General features: G+C 39.3%; 1 protein-coding gene across 1 annotated transcript in view; it reads left to right on the top strand.

Annotated features, from left to right (window-relative positions):
• The window catches only part of EXPH5 (exophilin 5), a 77,100-nt gene that overhangs the window by 49,460 nt on the left and 6,610 nt on the right, over positions 1-21,030 (top strand). The window contains exons 3-5 of the mRNA XM_008588438.1: positions 1,634-1,793; positions 10,831-10,879; positions 18,161-18,299. Coding sequence (XP_008586660.1) covers positions 1,634-1,793; positions 10,831-10,879; positions 18,161-18,299 — 348 coding nt within the window. The remainder of the gene's footprint in view (positions 1-1,633; positions 1,794-10,830; positions 10,880-18,160; positions 18,300-21,030) is intronic.

Here is a 21,030-nt window from a genome sequence, read left to right as displayed (position 1 = left end):
GGGCCCGAGCCCTCGGGCGGGAGCGCCCCTGCGCTTCCCAAGCGGCGCCCTATCCAGTGCGCCACCGGGCCGGCCCAAATTCTTTTTTTTTTTTTTTAAAGATGACCGGTAAGGGGATCTTAACCCTTGACTTGGTGCTGTCAGCACCACGCTCACCCAGTGAGCTAACTGGCCATCCCTATATGGGATCCGAACCCGTGGACTGGGTGTTATCAGCACCGCACTCTCCCGAGCGAGCCACGGGCTGGCCCCGTATGTGAATTCTAATAAGTGTCTTCTATGGACATTCTATGTGACTACCAGCATGCACTTAACTTCATCAATTTCTACAAAAATCTGTAAATGGGGATAATAAAACCTGCTTTCATAGGACTATTGTGAAAATAAAAAAGTGCATTAGAAATTATAAAATATTAAAATAGTGTAAAGTATCTTTTTACTGATACAAGGTCACATAGGCTGCTTTTGCATATGTTACTAACATTAGTAATATCATGAAACATCTAACAATATTTCTAAACTTATATATTGATAATATCTTGCAACTCCCTTAATAAACAAATTTATCTAAAAAGACTCACGGAGCTAGCTGGTTAGCTCACTTGGTTAAAGCATGGTATTGATAACACCAAGGTCAAGGGTTCAGATTCTCACATCAGCCAGCCACCAAAAATAAAAATAAATAAATAAATAATAAATAAATAAAAAGACTCACAGTTCAGATTTTTAAATCAACACCCATGGTGACTTTTCCCTTATCTTGAATTCCTCTAATATTTATAAGATTAGCATGTCCAAAAGTATTATAGTTTTATAGTATTATTTTTATATTTTGATGTTGCTTTGGAATTTTTAATGCTCATAAGTAAAATTATATATTATCTATACAGATATATTATCTATATATATGCTACATGGATACACATATATAAACCACATATGTAGCAAATACATATACACAGAGAGAGATTTTGGAGAGGATTAAGAAACAGTCTAAATGGCTTAATTTCCTTTTCCTTTACTTCAGTATAAAAAGTTATGTAGTATTTCTCTTTCTGTGCCTGGCTTATTTCACTTAATATAATTTTCTTTAATTATAAGTCCATCCATGTTGCTACAAAAATCAACTATATTGTATATTGATAAATTAAAAATTTTTTAAAGTTTTCTACTCCAAAAAAAAAAAAAAAAAAAAAGTTATGTAGTACCTATTGCGATGGTTTTAAAGTCCTAAAACAAAAATTTCTGAAGGACGGAGTGGTTAAGCAACCTGAGAATTGGATGGGGTCCCGGACCTCCTAGCTTGGGTTTTGGACAGCCCTTGGGAAGATATTCACACAGCTGGTGTGAGGGGAGGGCCATTAGACAGAACTCTGATCCACAGTCCATATGGAAAGACTTCCTACTATTTGTGAGGATTTGCTCTGCTTGGCAGAAAAATCAGAGGGCACAGGACTCTGAGAAGTGACTCTGACCCCCCCCCAAATTCCTGAAGTCTTCACATTAGGATGCCTGCTCCTTTTCCAGACTGCACAGAGGGGCAGAGTGAAGCAACAGTGAAGGCTTCATTCTACCAAGCATATTTGCCTGGAAATATTTTAACAATGCAAAATTTTTACAATTTTTTTTTTAGATCCGATAGAATTACAAACATCAGGATTTAAAAATTTAATGAATCAGAAAAAGACATCTGTTTCATCTCGGCTGAGCTTCAGATCATCATTTGCTTCCCTGTTCTCATTCAGAAAACCCGGAAAGGAGACTTTAAAGCTTCAGTCTCCAGGACAGAAAGGGTGAGTTGAACTCAGGTCATGGGACAGCCTATTAGTTATTCAATATCAGAGGCCAGCAGCCTGTTTTGTGCTCAGAATGTTTAATGTTTGTTCTTAGAACTTCAATTCAGATAGTAACAAAAGAAAGAGGACAACCTTTGTCACTCACACAGTGACAAAGTTGTTAAGAAACCATGAAACTTGGCTCACCTGAAATGCAACTTCTGACCAACAGCAGAGGTCCCTGGTGGTGCACTTGGGAATGATGGGTTAAACATTAGGAAATAGTTCTTGATTTTTTTCCACTGCTCCAAGAGCCATATCAATGCCTTGGCCAGGAAGAAATATTTTAATCCAAACTACTCCCTCTCTGGGGACAATGCATGTCTGTGGTCATAAGGAGAGTTGGGGCATAAAGACTAGATGAGAGTAAATATCAGAGGAGCAAAGAGCGTAGAGAAAAACAAGATTCTTAAAGCAGAAAAATGTATTACTGTCACCAGATGTATTGAGGGCACTCGTTCCAATGTGGTTGCCCAGAATTTAAATATAAGGCGAGGAAGGAGAAGCTTTTGGAGCAGTGGAGGCACAGTTCCAGATGATTCCCGGTGAGGTACTGTATAAATCAGTTCATCGGACTCATTATGTAGTTGGATTGTTTTGTGAAAAACAAGAAAGGCTATGCTGACGTGCACATAAGCTGACTGCTAAATATTTTCGGTATGTCTTCCTGGTTGCAAAGCTTCCCACCCAGTTAAGGTGTTGGCTTGGCACGTGATGTGTTCTGTGTGCCGGCAAACCATTGAGAGTGTTGCAGCACTGAATAAAAGGTGCTGGAGGTCACTGTAGCTGAAAAACAATAGGCAGTGAGCAGCTGGTAGGGCATGTGATGAGGCTCCTGGACCTAGCAGAGCACTGTCCGTCCATCTTGGGTGGATGGAAGGATTTTCAGCTCTCACCTGAGGCTGTTTTTGACTGATGAAATAATGAGGAACTGAACAAAATGTAGATTTATGTGACTGTCTCTACCAGCGTCACTTGCAAGGAAATACTCTTCGAATAGGTGAGTTGCTTTTCTTTGTAAAAATGTTTGAGACACTAGTATTCTCTCACTTGGGGAATTTAAAATTGAGGAGTACTTCCTGCATAGGAAATATTTCTTTTAAGGAGAAATATTTCTTTTAAGAAAGAAACATTCCCAGTGTGTGGTATAGGCTTGTGATGTAATTTGTGTTTTAGATGATTTTCTTCAAGGCAGAGTGTTATATAGTTGAACAATGTAACATTAGTAAACTGGAAAAGTTGAGAAACCTGTTAACTCTATGGGCAAGTTCGTGTTACAATTTACAGAGTGGATTGAAGAAGATAAAAGATCTATAATCTGCATTCTGGGTGTCATGTGCTTTGGTTATAGATCAAAATGAAAAAAAAATTGAAACTCTTGCAAGATTCTGTTTAGTAAATGTTCTTAGATGACTTGCAGCTCTCTTTTTACCAGACAAACTGAAACATATGACATAGCATGCAGGAATGAAACAAATTTCATATGTGCACTTAGCAGTTTTCAGAATTTTTTATCTTTAAATACATTTTACTTTAAAAACATAAGTGGGAATATTTAACACTTATCTTAATGTTATTATTGATATTGATAAATATTTATTAATTCTGCTGGTACAGAATGTAATGAATGCACTGCTTTTTTCTTCCTAAGAGATTTCAGAATATAAAATGTAAAGGCATGTCCTTTTTATTTTTAAAGTTGAATGTGACCTAAATATTTGGATATATATCCCAAACATGGGGGAGGAAGTATTTTTTAAGAGAGGTATTGTGCTATGGCTGGTAACATAAATTGTGTATCATATATGGTGATTTTAAGAAGCTCTTTAATCTCAGGTAGAACCTAACTTTCTTTAGCAGTTTTGCTCTTTCAAAATACAAAATCAACCTTCAAAATACAGACTCTGAATCAGGAGCTCCTACTTGCCTATTAGTACACCGGGAGGGACTGACAAAGGGCCTGGGGAAGCACAGTCATGCAGCAGTCAGGTTTCTACTTGCTGAAGCCATCAAGGGATTGACTTTGTCACAATTGGTGCTTTGGAGAACAGGTCAGCAAAGCAGTTTAATGGATCTTTTGCAAATCAAAGAAAAAGAACCAACCCCTGTATGCAAACGACAGCCTTCTGTTCAGCCCTTTTAAAAAACTTGATTAACAGAGAAATTTCTTTTCCTCTTTTAAGCTTTGGTTTTAACTGAGAAATGACACTGAATAATGGGTAACCCTCCCCAGAAGAAAATGGACCTCATCATTTCTCCAGATATACTTGCTCACTTTAAGGCCCAGCCAATAAGCACATGGCATTTTGAAACTTTGAATTTTCTAATATCAGTGGATAAAAAATCATGGGAACATAGTGACTTCACATTTTTACAAAAAGGCAAAAGCATTTACCATTTGTGCTTCATATATGATTTGTTCCTCCTCCCAAACTTATACAATTCCCAAATTATCCCATTATGATTTTATTTCTATTTGTAAATGATTGACCCCACCCTAACCCCAGGAAAAAAGAAAAGTATTTTCCATTCATGTTTTAATTTATTTGTTGCTAGCCTAGCCAATAAATTCAAGAAAAGTACTACATATATTTCATGTAGCTTTCCCCCAACATTTTCCTGTAAATCGTGTTTCCTCATGTCTTATTATGGGGTATCTAGTGCATGTGACATATGGTACACAAACCCCACCACAGGATTTCAGTAACTCCATCATCTCACAGATTCCTTCCACATAGTTCTAAGTATCCAATAGAGTAAGTCATGAGCTTATACATGCAGTCTTCCTGGCTGCCAAGTAGCATCTACAATTGTTCATTTCTTGTTCCAGACCCCCCATTATCCCAGTGATGCCCTCCACACCATAAATAGGTGATGTGCTTTGCCGCCCTCTGTTCCATGCTCCACAGTACTCCACAAGGGAACCACTCCCTGAAAGGAGCCACCTACCCTCATGTCCACACTCCTCAAAGCTGTGCAACCATATGCTACCAATTCATTATGGCTATTTTAGGGATGTGGGTTTTTCTCCCTATCCTGTGGTAGTCCCAAGGATTAAAGCAAAGTGAAAATACAAGAGAACTAGTTCATAAGGCTCCTGAATAATACTTACAATTAAATGTAAGGCTGGCTGGTTAGCTCACATGGTTAGAGCATGGTGCTGATAACACCAAGGTTGAGGGTTAGGATCCCTGTACCAGCTAGCCACTGAACCCTCCAACCCCACAAAAAAAAAAAAAAACCCAAGAAAATAAACAAATAACAAACGTTAAACCACCGCTTTCCTTCAAGGACCATCACAGTACTTAGGATATAGCTGTGATTGGAATGACAGCTGTTGTCTTGGAGTGAGAGTATGTGTGCCCACCACACTGTTCCTTTAGGGTAATTTTCTTAATTTCAGATGCAAAGATCCACCTAGCTGCTCTTCAGACATGCCCGAATTCGCCTGATCCACAGGGCGTACATGGCTTAGGCAGTCCAGCTGCAACCTCTGTTACGTAAGCAAAAAAGGTCAAATACTATTTTGGAAAGTTAAAATGGCAGATCGTGTTTTTTTCCTGGATTCTGTTTCTCTCTCTCTCTCCCTCTCTCTCCCCCTCACTCCTTCCAAATGTCCTCCTGTGCCCTCTTCCTCTTTCCTAGTTGAGAGCCTGTGTCCGAGCTGGAAGACACAGGAATCTAAGACACCTAGACTGAAGGAGAAATCAGAGCAAGCAAAATCCTTCTTGGAAATGACCCTTTTCTGATCCCAGGTGTATCCAGAGAAAAACAGCAGGGTTGTGGTAGCACAAGGGAGAAGCAAGACAGGGGGAGTGGTTTTGAGTTTCGTCCTGGGTGGCCAGTGGTTCCCAGTTGATCTGGTTGGCCATTATCAGTATCTCATGAAGCAATTTAAAAAGAATGACAGATAATCAGGCCCCAGTCCGTGGTTCTGATTCAGAAGGCCTGAAGTGGGGCACGGGGAGCTTTATTTATTTAATTCTCCAGGATATTCAGATGCTCATTCAGGTTTGGGAACCACTGCAGTGTAGGTTGCTACTTTTCCCGCTATAGCAAGGGCCGTCAAAATTCCTGGTGTGGGTAATAACAGCCAAGATGACAGCTTCCCTTCGGGTTATTTATCAAGCTTTTATCAGAGTCCTACTCTGGATCAGACACTGCGTTTAGTGCTAGAGATAAAATAGTGAAAATAAAGCAAAATTCCTGCCTGGACGACTTTGTAATCTAGTAGGGAATACCAGATTGCTACGGTCGGGCAGGAGGCACATCTCAGAACTCCTAGGAAGTGCTAGTCACATCATGGCCATCATGGATTTGTATATTTATTATGGAAATTTCTGACAAATGACATTAAGGAGTTTTGAGAAAGGTATGCTCTTTAAAACTCACACACTAGTCACATCATGGCCATCATGGATTTGTATATTTATTATGGAAATTTCTGACAAATGACAGTAAGGAGTTTTGAGAAAGGTATGCTCTTTAAAACTCACACAAGGGATACCATGTGGCCTTGCTGCAACCTGAGTAACAGCTGAGTTACTGAGACTGTGCTATAATATTGTGAATGCCATAGTGATGCATGATATTCCTGCCAGGAAAACATATAGGAGGAGTGCTTAATTTAGACTAGAGGATCCAGAAGTCTCCTTGGAAAAGGAGAGCCAATTTTTGAAGGACAAATAGTATTGAGCTAGGCAATTAAGATTGTAGAGTCTGCACCAGGCAAAAGGAATGACACAGCAAAGATGCAGAGACTGGAGAAAGCAGGAATTCATCTAGGTCACTGGAGTTCAGTGACCCAGTATAAAGTGAGGACTGGTAAGAGACAGGGTGGGAGAGGTTGGCAGAGGCCAGAACATAGAGACTTTATACAAGCAATGCAATACAAAGGACTTGATCGTGTAGGCAGTGTGGAGCCCTTGACCACTTTTAAAATAATGCCATTCTTTTCCATGTTTTATATACATATATATATGTATATCAGATAAAATCACCCACAACCCACTGATCTGGACAAACCACTAGCATTTTGGCATATTTCTGTGTGTGTGTGAGTGTGCATGTGGGTATATTTTTTCCATTGATGGTTTTTAAATAGAGAAATGACATAACCAGATTTTCATTTTAAGAAAGATCACTGTAGCTCAGTGGTTTTCAACCAAGGGTGAGCTTGTCCACCAAAGGACATCTAGCAATGTTTGAAAACATTTTTGATTTTCACAGTGGAAGCGGGGATGCTATTGGCATGTAGTGGGCAGAGGCCAGGGATGCTGCTAAATAGACATCCTACCGTACACACAACAGGCCACCATAACAAAGACATGTCAATAGTGCCAGGGCTGAGAAACTGCTCTAGCTGTAGCACAAAAAAATGGATTTGAGGAGGCAAAAGAGGCAGAGAGATCAGGAAAGAGACTATTGAGATAGTGGTGGCCTAAAATATGGTAGAGGCAATGAGCAAGGCAAAGATGGGCAGATTTGTGCAAGATTTAGAGTATAGAAATACGAAAACCTAGTGATTGGATGTGGTGGGTGAGGAAGAAGGAGTGGAGATGACTTGGGAAACTAGGTCTATAATCGTAAACAACATAAGAAGAGCAGATGTGGTGAGGATAAGAATGAATGTATTCATTCATGTAGTCAACAAAAACTGCTCGAAGAAGGCCGTTACAGCACTGTGGGACAAAACAGTCTTGCCTTCACGGGCTTCAGTCTTGTGAGGACAATAAAAAGAAAATAGAGACACAAAGAAGAATAATGCTAGGATGGGGGAGACCCATAGGCAATGGGAGCACGTACGAGGGGTATGGATCTTAGACTAAGCCCAGGTAGGTCTCCTGGAGAAAATGACATTTGTAATGATTCTTCAAGTATGAGATGGTTATCCAGAGGAACAATATGTGCATAGGCTCAGAGGTCTATCAAATTCTCTATGTCAGAAGGGGTATAGGAAGATGAGTTATGAGGCTGGAAAGTATGCAGGGACTAGATCACATAGGGCCTTATGAATACAGAAAAGAATTTCAACTTTCACCTAAGAGCAAAGACACAGAAAAGAATTTCAGCTTTCACCTAAGAGCAAATGGAAGTCTGCAGGGAAGTGGCATGATTCAATTTATACTGATCACTCTAGCTAAAGTATAAAGAATGAATTGGATTAGGATAAAACCCATTGACAGACAGGGTGATTAATATTAATAGTTAAAGGGGTATTGCCATAATAAAAGCAAGGGATGATGGATATCTTAACTAGGATAAAGGCAGGGAGATGTAGAGATGTGGATGGATTTGAGGGGGATTTCTGAGTTTGAATCAACAGGATTTGTTGATTGCTTGGCCAGGAAGGTATGGAGATGAAAGGAAGATGTGGAGTCTGTTTTGGACAGGTAGGGTCTGAATTGCCTGTGGCCATCCAGGTGGAGCCCCTCAGTGGTTAAAGTGTGCTCCACCAATACTTGGGGGAAAATCATTCAGGGTTCTGGTTGGAAAAGAATATTCTTGAGCCCTATCCTACTCTGTTGAATGAGAATTCCTGAATGGCATATGCGAAGGTATGGAAAAGAAAATATTTAATGGAGGTGGAATTAACTTGACAAGTCTAGAGTACAGGTACTTGTGGAGGGGAGAAGTGTGGGGAGATGAGGCTCGAAGAGTGAGGTACTGTCTGTGAGACTCACCAGATAAAACAAAAGCCTTGGGTCATGCTAAGATTTGGGATAATTGTAAGACTTTTAGGCAGAGGACTGATGAAGCCAAATTTCCATTTTAGGCAGATCTTTCTGCTGGTGGTATGAAGGGTGGAGAAGAGTCCAGAAGATAAACTGTGAAAGTTTAATATCAGGCAGAATGATTGGAGATGGAGAAGTGGGGATATATGTGATAGATCTCTAAGACCTGGCGTCAATAGGACTCATGAGTAAATGCAGAAGAGGTGGTATCTTCACATCCTTTGATATGGCCAAGTTCAGAGGGCTTTTACCAGCATAGCTTTCATGATACCACTGTTGCTTTTATTCACTCAATAAGTGGATTCTATTCAAATCAGACACATAAATTAACTTGTAGCAGGGTCTAGGAATAAGTGTAGAGACTCTCTGGTCCTCCAAGGTGACTAAGTCCCATACCCTCTTATACCTAAGTCCATGGTGTTACACACGACATGCACATCCTTAGGTGAGTGCATCCTTCCATTCCTGCACACTCTCATATCCAGTCGTGCTCTGTCCCGACTGTGCTCCAGGCATCCTCTGGTCCTTTAGCCGTATCTTCCACCTACCTGCCATTCTCAGAAACCTGCCCACGCTGCTCTCATTCCAAATCAGATGGGTGCCTGGTGAGCTGGTGAGAGTGTTGGGATGTGGGGATACACCGTGAGGGTTGCAGCCCAACAGGGTTCTGGGTCTTTCTTCACAAGCTGGTGTATACTCTTGGCTCCAGGCAAATTGAATCACTTGCCAGTTCCCAACCTTCCTTGCAATGCTCCCATCTCCAAGCTTTTGCTCATGCTGTTTCTCAGCCTCTGGTACTAGTTCAACTGCCATCTTTTCCCTGTCACCTTCCCTGTTCATCCCCAGGAAGTGCTTGCTGGCATTTCTGCATTTTCAGCACATTTTACTTATATCTCTTTGTACTTATCAAGTCTTGGCTTGTATTTTGGCTCATTATGTAGCTAATCTTTTCTATTGTTAAAAGCTCTTAGAGAATGGAATCTCTATCTCGGTCATATTGGTTTCCTACAGAGAGCTCGAAGTAGTACATAGCATATAGGAGAAATACAAGCTCAATAAATGTGTGCAGAAGAGAAGAATAAAAATATAAGCAGTATCTAACTTCTAGATATTATTTGTAGAGCTAGTATTTCAAAGTACTATGAAGAAATTCATGATATTAATTTCAATTTCTGTTTAAAATCTGAGCTAAACTATAAAATACATATGGATATCTTTAAAATATAACATTATTTGGTCTCCCAGGTTTTATGCACAATTTTCATGAACACAAAGCAGCTAGGAGTTTGAATGAAAGTCAGCCGTGCCTTGCTACTTTTGACTGATCCAACCTAGTGTTCTCTTAGTGGAGGAGAAGGCCTGATTTATACAGATCTTTGAGTCATTATGGTCTATTAAATCTCGAACCAGAATAAAGGCAGAGCAAAGACTATGGATTTAAAAGATCAAAATCTGTCTCAGTTTTGGACCTAGGTCTTATAAATTTTTTACCTTCTCACTGAATTTGAGAGAAGCAACATAAATAGTAAAAGCGTACTTGTTCACCTGCAAAATTGTTTCATAATAAGTCAGGCATCTTTATAAAAATAAACATATTGAAGCAATTTTTATAGGGTTTCTTCTTTAAACAACTCTCCTATGGATTATTCAGTCTGGTCCTCACTTAATTATCTTTAAAATAAAAATACACGGAGACAGAAAATCTGTTTCCCATTTGCAAGAAGAGTCAGTGCGCTGTACTGGTTAAGGAGAGAGTCGGACAGCGTTCGCCTGACTCTTAAGCTAAGAGCAGCCACTAACTGTGTGTACCTTGGGCAGTGTATTTTCACTTCTCTGTACCTGCATCTTCTCTCTGTAAAATGGGAGTAGCCATAATATCCATCTCACAGGAGTGATGTATGTAAATGAATTAACATGCACATAGAACATGAGACCAGTGCTTGACACAGAGTCAACACTTAACAAATGTAACTCTTTTTGTTATTAGGTTTCCATGCTGTGCTCAAGTACAAATCCACTATTATGTAATTTGTTCTTGGCCCCCTGAGTGAAAAAGATATATAACATTGATTCTAAACAATCATAGAAAAAGTTTCTGAAATTCTTTTCAGCAATGAACAAACCAAGAAATGTCTTTCTACAGAGCATGAGAAATATATCTCCTCAAGATAACAGCATAGAATGGTAAATGGTCTGTTGATTTTCCTCCTGGTAAAAATTAGGCTTTTCTTCAAAGACATTATTTCAAATTCTTTCCACAGATGCGATGGTCAGGCAGGACCTCCTGCGTCTGTGAGGGGAACCTCGGTGGTAAGTAGCCAGAGAACTAACTGTTACACTCAGAAATTCGAATTTATGTAATGCCAGGTTGGCTACCTATTTAAATAAGATTCCCCTAGGCCTAGCTTTAAATTTACTTTAGAAGCTTAGATTTTTCCTCAAGAGTTCAAAGTTTCCCACTCATGGTTGGTTTCCGGTTGGCTGTGGTACTGGAGTGCTCAGACAGTGGGCTCTGCCAGGGATTATGATCATCGGTTGTATTGAAAGAGAAAACCACTGGTAGATGAAATGCATTTTGCCAGACCAAGTTCACACAAGGGCATTGACCTAGTGTGACCTCCCCCAAAGTCTTAAATTTAAATTTATCACTGTGTTCACACACTTACAAGATTGAGAAGGTTTAAGTTTTCTGTTTATGCTTATTCGTGGTCATAACTTTTGATCTGTGCCTGCCTGTGTCTTTCTGTATAATTCGTGTGGTTTTGGAGATGAAACAAAGGTAGAGTTTTGGAAAGGACCTACGAGTGCAGGAGGAGGGCAGCGGCATTTTTCAATTTATTATGGCCTTAGCACTTTTTTTCTTTTTGTAAAAAGTATGGGGTAGAATTCCATGAGAAGTGCATATAAGCAGAGGTCCTTCAAAAACAAAAATGAGTCTCCTTTCTTCTTCAGAGTAATGTACTTTTTCTGGATAATAACACTGTTTCTCACCTCTGTATGATTTAGCCACAGCCATGACAGCAACACCAACAACTGCTACACTCTCATGGAGAATTTATTATCACCCAGGCACTGGACATAGGTCATTTCATTTAATCCCCCAAGAAAACCTATGAAGTAGGTACTATTAGTTTTCCTGTTTCAAAGATGAAGAAACTGAGGTTTAGAGAATTTAAAGATCATGCTCAAGGTCACAATGGTAAATAGTAGAGTCAGGATTAGAAAACCTGGGTGTCTATAACTCAACAGCCAGAAGTCAATAAACATCTGTAGTTCATCAGCCCCTGTTTGCATATGAACCCCAGTTGTTTGCTACCTTCAGAAACTCTCCTTTAATTGAGCAGTGGACTTAAAATGGCACGTCCTCCACATCCAGCTTTACTCTCTAAGAAGACAGAACCCTGCACCAGGATGCACATGTACTCTCAATTTTCTCAAGAAAAGTGCTCAGACTGACCTCCTGTTTGAGAGCCGTGGGATCTGAAGCAGATAAAGAACATAAAAAGAAATCCAAATGCCTTGAAATTATAAGACAGTAGAGCTAATTTGGAGTTCTTGGGATTTGAAAATCCAGTCTGAAGATTAATAGATATCTTTCTTTGACCTTCCTGATTGTCACTTACGTTTCACCATTTCACTGCTCAGAGCATGTCAATCTAAAAGGGAAGAGGTGGAAAAATAAAAGCCAGTGATTGTTGCTCCCAGTTAACGGCTGTTACAAAAAGTAAGAGAGAGAAAATATCTACTAAAACGAGAGTTCTGTATGATATGTAGTTTCTATCATTTATTCATGGAAGTCCTATCCCTTAGCCCACAGAGAGCTGGAAGCTGACCATTGAGGCCACAGGGATCCTTGCCAAGATGTGAGGTGATGAACTTCCTTCCCATCACTTGGTTGGCAGCCTGGCAGGATTGGCACAAAGGGGAATCCAGAATTTTACGGGAGGTTGTACTACATTATTAGATGACCTTCCACTCAGAAAAGAAGGAAGCTGCTATTTAACTCTGCATAAAATTAAAAGAAATAAAGGGTTTCAGAAAACATAGAATTTTTAGAGCTGGGGAGAAACATAGAGATCATCTAGCCTAGGGTTTCTCTCACCCTCAGCATTATTGACATTTTGGGCTGAATAATTCTCTTCTGGGGGGATGGGAGCTGGCCTTTTTGTATTGTAGGATATTTAGCAGCATCCCTGGTCTCTACGTACTAGATGTCATTACCTCTCCTCCATCCAATTGTGACAATCAAAAATGTCTCCAGACATTGTCAAATGTTCCCTGAGGAACAAGTGGCCTCTGGTTGAGAACCATCTAACAAGTGAGGAATCCAAAGTCAAAGTAGTCACCATCTTTGAGAATAAAGACAAAACTTATGGCCTGGGCCACTCGATCACTCCTTATCTCTGAACAAATTCTTCCAGGGCCTACTGTTAGGTGATACTGTCAGCTCTGCCCCCCTGGATCACACCTCCCATGTGACCACACGGGGCCCATGTGAGATCCCCAAGGCAGGGGCTGTCTAATACCCACCTGTGCATCCCGACTGCTAGCACAACCTCAGCACCCAGGAATTGGATGAAGAAATGAATGGGTGTTGTTAAGCCACGAGGAACATTGGTGGATGTCACCTACTCAGGAAAACAGACACACAACTGACTTTACCACAGCATTTGATAGCATCGATGAGCTTAGGCTTTAGCTCTGACAGCTGTTCTGCAGGTTTGGCTGCCCTAAGAATCTCAAATATTCTAAGGTTACTATGGGACAGAAGGTTTGTTTATCTAGTCATGTCAGAATTGCGGACAATACCGGTAGAGTGAATTGGAGTTGCGTAAAAGTCCTCATTTTTCTCAGCCTATTTTGTGTACCGTGTCTGAGAATGTAACTGAGATCCTGAAAGCCAGCATTTGGAGACTCCAGCGTTTAATCCTGTGGGAAACCTTTCTAGCTTGTTGGGCTGCAAGCATCAGCAGAAGTCCTCAGGAAATTCTCCGGAAAAACCACGAAAGAATAGTAGTAGCTAATAGTAAGGACTTACTAAGTGCTAGACATCATTCTAAGTGTTTTATAACTATTCATTTGATCCTCACAGCAACCCTATGAGGTAGGTGTTGTTGTGGTGGTTGTTCTTTTTATTTTACCAAGAAACGAAGGTACAGAGAGGTTAAGTTACTTGCTCAAAGTCATATAAATATTAATGGGCAGAACCAGGATTTGAACCTATGTAGAGCTCATGGGCTTAACCACTGTGCTGTCCCTGCATTCAACATGCTTTTCTGAGTCCTATATTGTAAATTTTCAGTGTCACAATCTCTGTAATATTCTTTACTAGAAATTTTATATATGTGGATTTCTAAGTTGGTGTATCATAGATCATTTCATAACTGTGCAAAGTATCACGCCACATGCAATGAAGGGTATGGAATGTTTACAACAAGTTTCCTCTCTTCAGAGAGTTTACCGTCTAACTGAAGATATGTACATTAGTAAAATAACAGTAAAAAGCAACATAATGGAAAGAACAGGGTTAAGGATCAGATCATATGAGTGTGAGTAGCTGATGCCACCCTATATTATTCATATGACTTACGTAAGGCACTTACAAGAGACTTAGTTTTCTCATCTGCAAAATGGGAATGATAATCCCTACATAACTCACAAATTTTTTGTAAGGACCCAATGAGAGAGGATATTAAAAAGTATATTGAAAACTGAATAAATGAGTACTTCTGTTCAAATATAAGAAAGTCGGTAAGAAAAGAGTACACAAAAATGTGTTAGAGAAGTCCAGAAGAGGAGAATATTATTGTGCGAAGAGTAGTCTTGGATTTGATATTAATCAATCTCTTATATGCTAACCACCATACTAGGTGCTGGGGATACAAAGAAGAATACTGTGCTTTCTTAGTCATTTCAGAGATTGATCCACGTACAAGGTCCTGATTCAGTTGTCTTTGAATCGTTGGTTTTCTGAATCATGGAGGGGACTGAAATTTGAGGTAGGGAGAAAGGGGAGAAGACTACTGGTAAACTAAAAGTGGGAAGAATGTAAACAGCTTTGAGTATGACATAGCAGGTACATAGCAGAGGTGCATTAAAAAATCCCACCAGAGGGCCGGCCCGGTGGCGCACTGCTACAGTGCGCCACTTGGGAGCGCACTGGCGCTCCCGCCGAGGGTTCAGATCCCACATACAGACCAGCCGCTCACTGGCTGAGCAAGGTGCGGACGCAACACCGAGGGTTGCGATCCCGTTGCCGGTCCCGGTCCGGTGCGGGCGCGACACTGAGGGTTGCGATCCGTTGCCGGTCATGAAAAAAGACAAAAAGGAAAAAAAAAAAAAAAAAGAATACCACCAGAATTAATTCTGCCCAAGAGAGTTAGAGAAAGGCTCACAGAGATGGTGTTATATAAACTGGACTCTATTTTCCAGAAGAAGAAACAGAGAAAGAGCAAAAACCAGAAGCGGAGACATGGGGGCCTAGAAGTACATGACATGACATTTTGGGGAACTGTGCATAGTGAGCTTGGAGCACAGGACATCCATGGAGAGATGGGAGGAAAGGCTTACATCAAAAATTGGAAAAGGAATTTTACACAATTTTGCTGCAAAGTGGTGTTTGAACCTCCCTGTAGGCCAGGGGTGGGAAATAGACTTCACCTTTTATGGCGACTCCATGCATTATTTTGAGGTGAATTCTGAGTTCAAGACTGAGCCCTGTTGAAGATCAGCATCTGTTCTGGGACCTGGAGGGATTTACCTCTTTTCTAGGGTGCTTTCCAGCAGCTCTAAGATCTGTGTTTGGCTTCAGAGAATGCCTACTGCTAGGATATAGTGCACTAATAGCATGTTATATACTGTCGTATATTATATACTAGGATATAGTGCTGCAAAATTTGTTCAGGACTAGGGAGGTGATTCAGCACGGGCTCTGAAATCCAGCAGACTGGGCGTGAACCTCTCCCTCCACCAGTGTGACCTGAGGCAAATGACCGGACCTCTTGAAACCTGAATTTTCTCAAAGTAGGGATAATAGTACCAACCTCATAGTGTCATTAAAATAATGAAATAAAGTAACCCATATAAAGCCCTTACACATTGCCCAGAATAATCAATGTTTAGTTGTTGCTGCTAATAATAATAATAATAATGTTAATAATAATGTTAATATTAATAATAATATCTCACACATAGCTTAAATACAAGTTAGGGGTCTATAAATCAGTGAGCGTTTGATCTTCTTTATATGTGATACTTACCATTGACTAGCAGTGACTTTTTTTTTTTTTAAGATGACCAGTGAGGGGATCTTAACCCTTGACTTGGTGTTCTCAGCACCACACTCTCCCAAGTGAGCCATGGGCCAGCCCTTGCAGTTACTTTTTTTATTTTTTTTTCCTTTTTTGTCTTTTTTCATGACCGGCAACGGATCGCAACCCTCAGTGTCGCGCCCGTACCGGACTGGGACCGGCAACAGGATCGCAACCCTCGGTGTTGCTCCCGCACCGTGCTCAGCCAGTGAGCGGCCGGTCTGTATGTAGGATCCGAACCCTCGGCGGGAGCGCCGCCACACTCCCAAGCGGCGCACTATAGCAGTGTGCCACCGGGCCGGCCCCCTTGCAGTTACTTTTTAAAAACACTTTTATCACTAAAAAAATCCTTGCAGAGTTAAAGTTAAGTATAAGTAAACCCTAGGTGTTTTCTCTTAGCCATGTAATTCACATCTCTATGTGTTGGAATCATCCTGAATATGTTGGGTGAGTAGGGTTGGTCTTGAAGGAGAGGTCTGAGCAGAAATATATAATCAAAGGAAATTATACTCAGATCTCTAGATGGTACTAATTCTTCACATCCTAGAGCATTTCATCTTTTCACATGACCCTACAGTTCATGTACTTTTCATTTCACCGTAAATTTTCATTATAAAGGAATGTGATCCAGGAGGTCACAAGGAATGTTCTCTGATCTACATGGAGGAAATTTGAAGTTTGTTTGGGTGTTAAAATGGTTGAAAGACAGTGATGTTTGGTATTCTCTTTACCAGATATATCTACTCTGCACCAGCCATCAAAACTGCAGATTTGGGAAGAATGTATTTATAAGATCTATTCTTATAATTATTTGTGATTAATTGTTATTATCATAAATGAAGAGTTGGAGACACATTAGGCAGGAAACAAAAGAGAACACCTTGATGTGCTTTAGAATTAACTTTAACTGATCTATTTCTCAAATGACTAGGTTGAGTTTTTATTATCTTCACTTGGTATCTCACTGTAGTTATGTTTTGCTTCTAATGTTTGCTTACTTCTGAATTTCATATTAGTGCATTAAGTTATATCCAATGACTAATAGATTATCATGGGAACATTTCTTCCTTATTAATTAATCTTCTTTGTGAGTAGTCAATTGTGGCTTGCCCATAGAACTGAAAACCACAACTCATTGCAATTAGGAAGGCTTCTGTAAGAAATAACTGACTTAGACTTTGAGAAAGAAAACAGGCAGGAGGGAAAATACTAGATTGTGAGGAATGAAGGGGTAAGAGAACTGGGTATTAGAATTGGACAGACCTGTGATGGAAAAATTGAGAAGTTGGAACTTTGGAAAGGTTAGACATTTGGTCTTAGGCATTAAAGATGGAAATGTAATGTTGAACATCAAATGGAAAGGATTAAGTTGGGGAGGAAAGGGATTCAAGGGGCAAGGACTGGGTAGCAGAATGAGGTGCAAATAAAGAGACTGGAAAGGGAAGTGACTGCCAGCCTTGTTCAGGGATGTGCAGGACGTGTGAAAGTGGAGCCATGAGTGACAGAGCCAGTTTGACAGAGGAAATGCAAATGAAGTTTTGGCACAAGAAAGTAAAGATACGGGAGTGGCTCCCAAGGTTATAAAGACAAATTAAAGCTTGAAAGTAGGGCAGTGATTGTATTTGATGAAATCAAGATAAACATTTGCTAGTTAAAAAATAAAAGGAAAACAACTTTACCTCTGTATCATTCTCCTAAATCCTTTAAAACTTGCAATGGTTTTAAAAACTTCTAAGGTCATACCTTTTGGTGCCTTTGTTCCAGAACTACTAGGATTCTACCATTCTAGGTGACCTCTGAGTAAAAACACTTTTTTTCTAAATCCACCAAGTTCACAAATCTGAAGGTCCATTACAAGCTTCAGCTAATAGGCTCCTGATAGAATAGGTACAGCGTTAGGAAATACAAAATCCCAGCCATTGGAGATGTGGAGACAACACTCCCACTCAGGAAAGGTTGATTTCTTTCCTGTCTGCCAGGAACACTCCTCCCACCCCACAACAGATTTGTATAGAGCTGTGTAAGTTTGTTGGAAACTTTGGCAGAGAGAGGCTCAGTATCTTGCCTAAAGACTCATAGTTGAAAGAATTAGTGTAAGTATGAAGTTCATGATCGGTTCCAAATGGCAAAAACAACAAAACATTGTAAGTTGAGAAATAAATGTTAGGAAAATTGATTTATAGTCCTTAAGTTAGGACTTTTAAGCTTGGGGCATTTTCGTGGGAGCATTTTGTCTGGAGAGGATCCAGAAATAATATTGTATTTTCTACTCTAAAATTAGCAGACAAAAGCATACAGTTCACCTCTGGAAAATCGACCAGTCAACAGTGCATTTGTCTCCAAGCCAGCAGTCATGAAGGAGGGAAGTGGGATTCCTCCTCCATGGGATGCCTCCCTGCTGGAGAATGAGATTTTTCAAGGTAAGTCCATGCGTTAAGTCACTTTCGGAACTCCCAGTACTAAAGAGAAGCAAATAATATTTATAGTTTGTATTGAAGTGCTCAAAACATATCAAACCCTGTACTTTATTTTTGAAGTCTTTTTGTTTACTTTATTTGTAGAGGATGCCAAATATATTATTAATACAAATATTTTAAAATCTTGTGATTAAATATAATCTAAGCAAATATTCTCAGGTCAAAGTGATATATGGAACAGTAATCATGTTTAATATTTAACAAAGGAAATACATCTTTTGGAAATATATCTATAAAGTTTGCTGCACTTACTAGACTTTAATTATTCCTCATTAGGACCTAAATGCATTGTGATAAAATCTAATTGTCATTAAACAATTAACCTTGTACAATAGATAATGATGAAAACTGAAACAGATTCCAAAAGCACCATGTGCACATGTTTCTTATTATTATACAATCGTAGTTCACCTTTACATAGGTTATTCTGTGTGAAAATAAGCCTGGCCAATTGAAAAGTTATCTCTAAAGTCATTCACCAGTTTCACCCTGAGGAACTAAATTCAGTTTGCAAAGGTAATGACATCACCTTGCCCGTGTGTGGGACAGGCGGGGTGGTCAATGAAAGACATTCAGCTGGATGGTCACCCCAGGGACTCCCTTCAGTAAGATGGTGCCTGGCAGAGACCCCAAGGAAAATATATATTTCAAAATGAAGGTTTTGTTTGAAGAGGGGAGCTACTGTTTATGGAACTTTTTTAAAAAATGACATGTCCTCTCAGAAAAAAAAGAAGAGAACCATGCAGAAGTTTTTCTGACATCAGGCATAGTGAGTAAAACAGCATCATTAATTTGGGATTCTAATTGACTATGAATTATTTAAAATCCTGTTATAGTGATGTTAAGAATGGTTACTTCTGGTTAGGATTCCAGGTGGTTTTACCTCTTTTGTTATACCTTCCTGAATTTTCTATTCTAACCATACATTGCTTTTGTAGTCAGAAAAAGACTTTAAGGGAGAGACAAACAAACTTGAAAGGGAGAATGGAGATCAAAGAGATTTTACTATTATTTGTTTGAAAGACAGATTTTCATTCATTACATAGTTTTGTTTTCTTTTTACCCCACCTTATACTTTGGCATTGCTTGATTATTTTATTGTGGGTGTAGAGAATAGATTATTTGGAAGACTAGGGATAAATAAATAGTTTTTCATTAAAACATTGACGGGAAGATTCCCTAAAGAATTCCTTAGTTTACAGATCCTTTATGCTCAAGATTAATTCTTCTGTTGGCTGTACAAACTTAATTGCACCAACTCACAAATAAAATAGAGTAGGGAAAATCCAGAACGAACATCAAAAATGCCTTTAGCATCTGTCCTAACGTAATTGGCATGTCACATGTACATACCATTTGCATGCAGACACTAATATGCCTCACTTTCCCTGTCATTGTCTAGTTAAAATCAGAATTCTAAATGACAAATAATTTAAGATAACAAATGTTAATGCACTATTTATGTAACTCAGAAGGAGAGATTTCTGTAAACCAAAACTTCTTCGGGTCTGGCCAGTTAACTCACTTGGTTAAGAGCATGATGTTGAAAACACCAAGGTCCAGGGTTCAATCCCTCTACCAACCAGCTGCTAAACAAAACAAACAAAAACCTCTTTCAGCAATTTAAATAATGCTATAACTTATTTCCCATGTCAGATTTGATTTTCATTAATGAACATTTCTCCAATAAATACATAATGTATTTGTATTTATTGTACATGAATATGGTGAAATACATCTATTATGAGATAGATGTTAGAGAACTTAAAGAGCCTGAAAGATTATGGTTCTATTTAAATTCTGACAGGATTTTATTGAGAAAAAGATGTCAAATATAATTAAACAAACACAATTTGAAGAAATGCCAACCATATCAATGAAAATATGCTGTGGCTTGTTTGAGGTCACAAAGACTGTGGTCGTAATGAGCATGAACCCTGGGGCTCCACTTGGCCTGGGTCCTTGGTATGACAAGGAGATCACTGGTCCACGACTTGGACACCACTCTCTGACCTTGCTACTGAGATCAAAGTAATCATTGTTTGACAACAGCAACTTCACATCCTTGTAAAACTACAAACTCATATCATAGTGAAGTCATCTTTATAGTTCATAAAGAGTAAAAATGAAAAGTCAGCTTTTAGAGCCCATCAGTTGCATTGCACAGAGTTTACATGCATGGACTCAGGAGACAGACTGCCTGGATTCAAATTCCAGTGCCGTGTGATCCTGGCAATTTACTTAATGTCTTCATGCCTCAGTTTCCTCATTATAAAATGAGAATAGTAGTAGTACCAATCTTGTAAGGTTATGTGAGATAAGTGCCTGACACATAGAAAGTGCTGTATTATAGGAATGCTAATAGGTCTTAATTTTTTCAGGAAAAAAATCTACCATTAGCATATCATTTAATAATAGTGTATAGAACTTTTAATTATACGTATTCCTCAAATCCTTCTAAGTATGTTTATAGATTAGCTGTTTATCTTTTGGTAGTAATGCTGTTTTTAATAGTACAACTGAGAAATCACATGCTATTTACAGACTCATTTCTATTACAAGCCCATAAGGTAAACACAGGTGGAAATACTTTAGAGACTTAGTAGCATGAAAAAAACAGAAAGACATGGGTTAATAATACCCACAGTTGTCTAGTTATTCAATGGTAGAACCA

Source organism: Galeopterus variegatus, unplaced genomic scaffold (assembly GCF_000696425.1).
Source record: "Galeopterus variegatus unplaced genomic scaffold, G_variegatus-3.0.2 Scaffold4825, whole genome shotgun sequence".
In the NCBI taxonomy this organism is placed as follows: Eukaryota; Metazoa; Chordata; class Mammalia; order Dermoptera; family Cynocephalidae; genus Galeopterus; species Galeopterus variegatus.
Note: the sequence above shows the minus strand (reverse complement) of the source record. Positions and strands in the feature narration are given on the sequence as shown.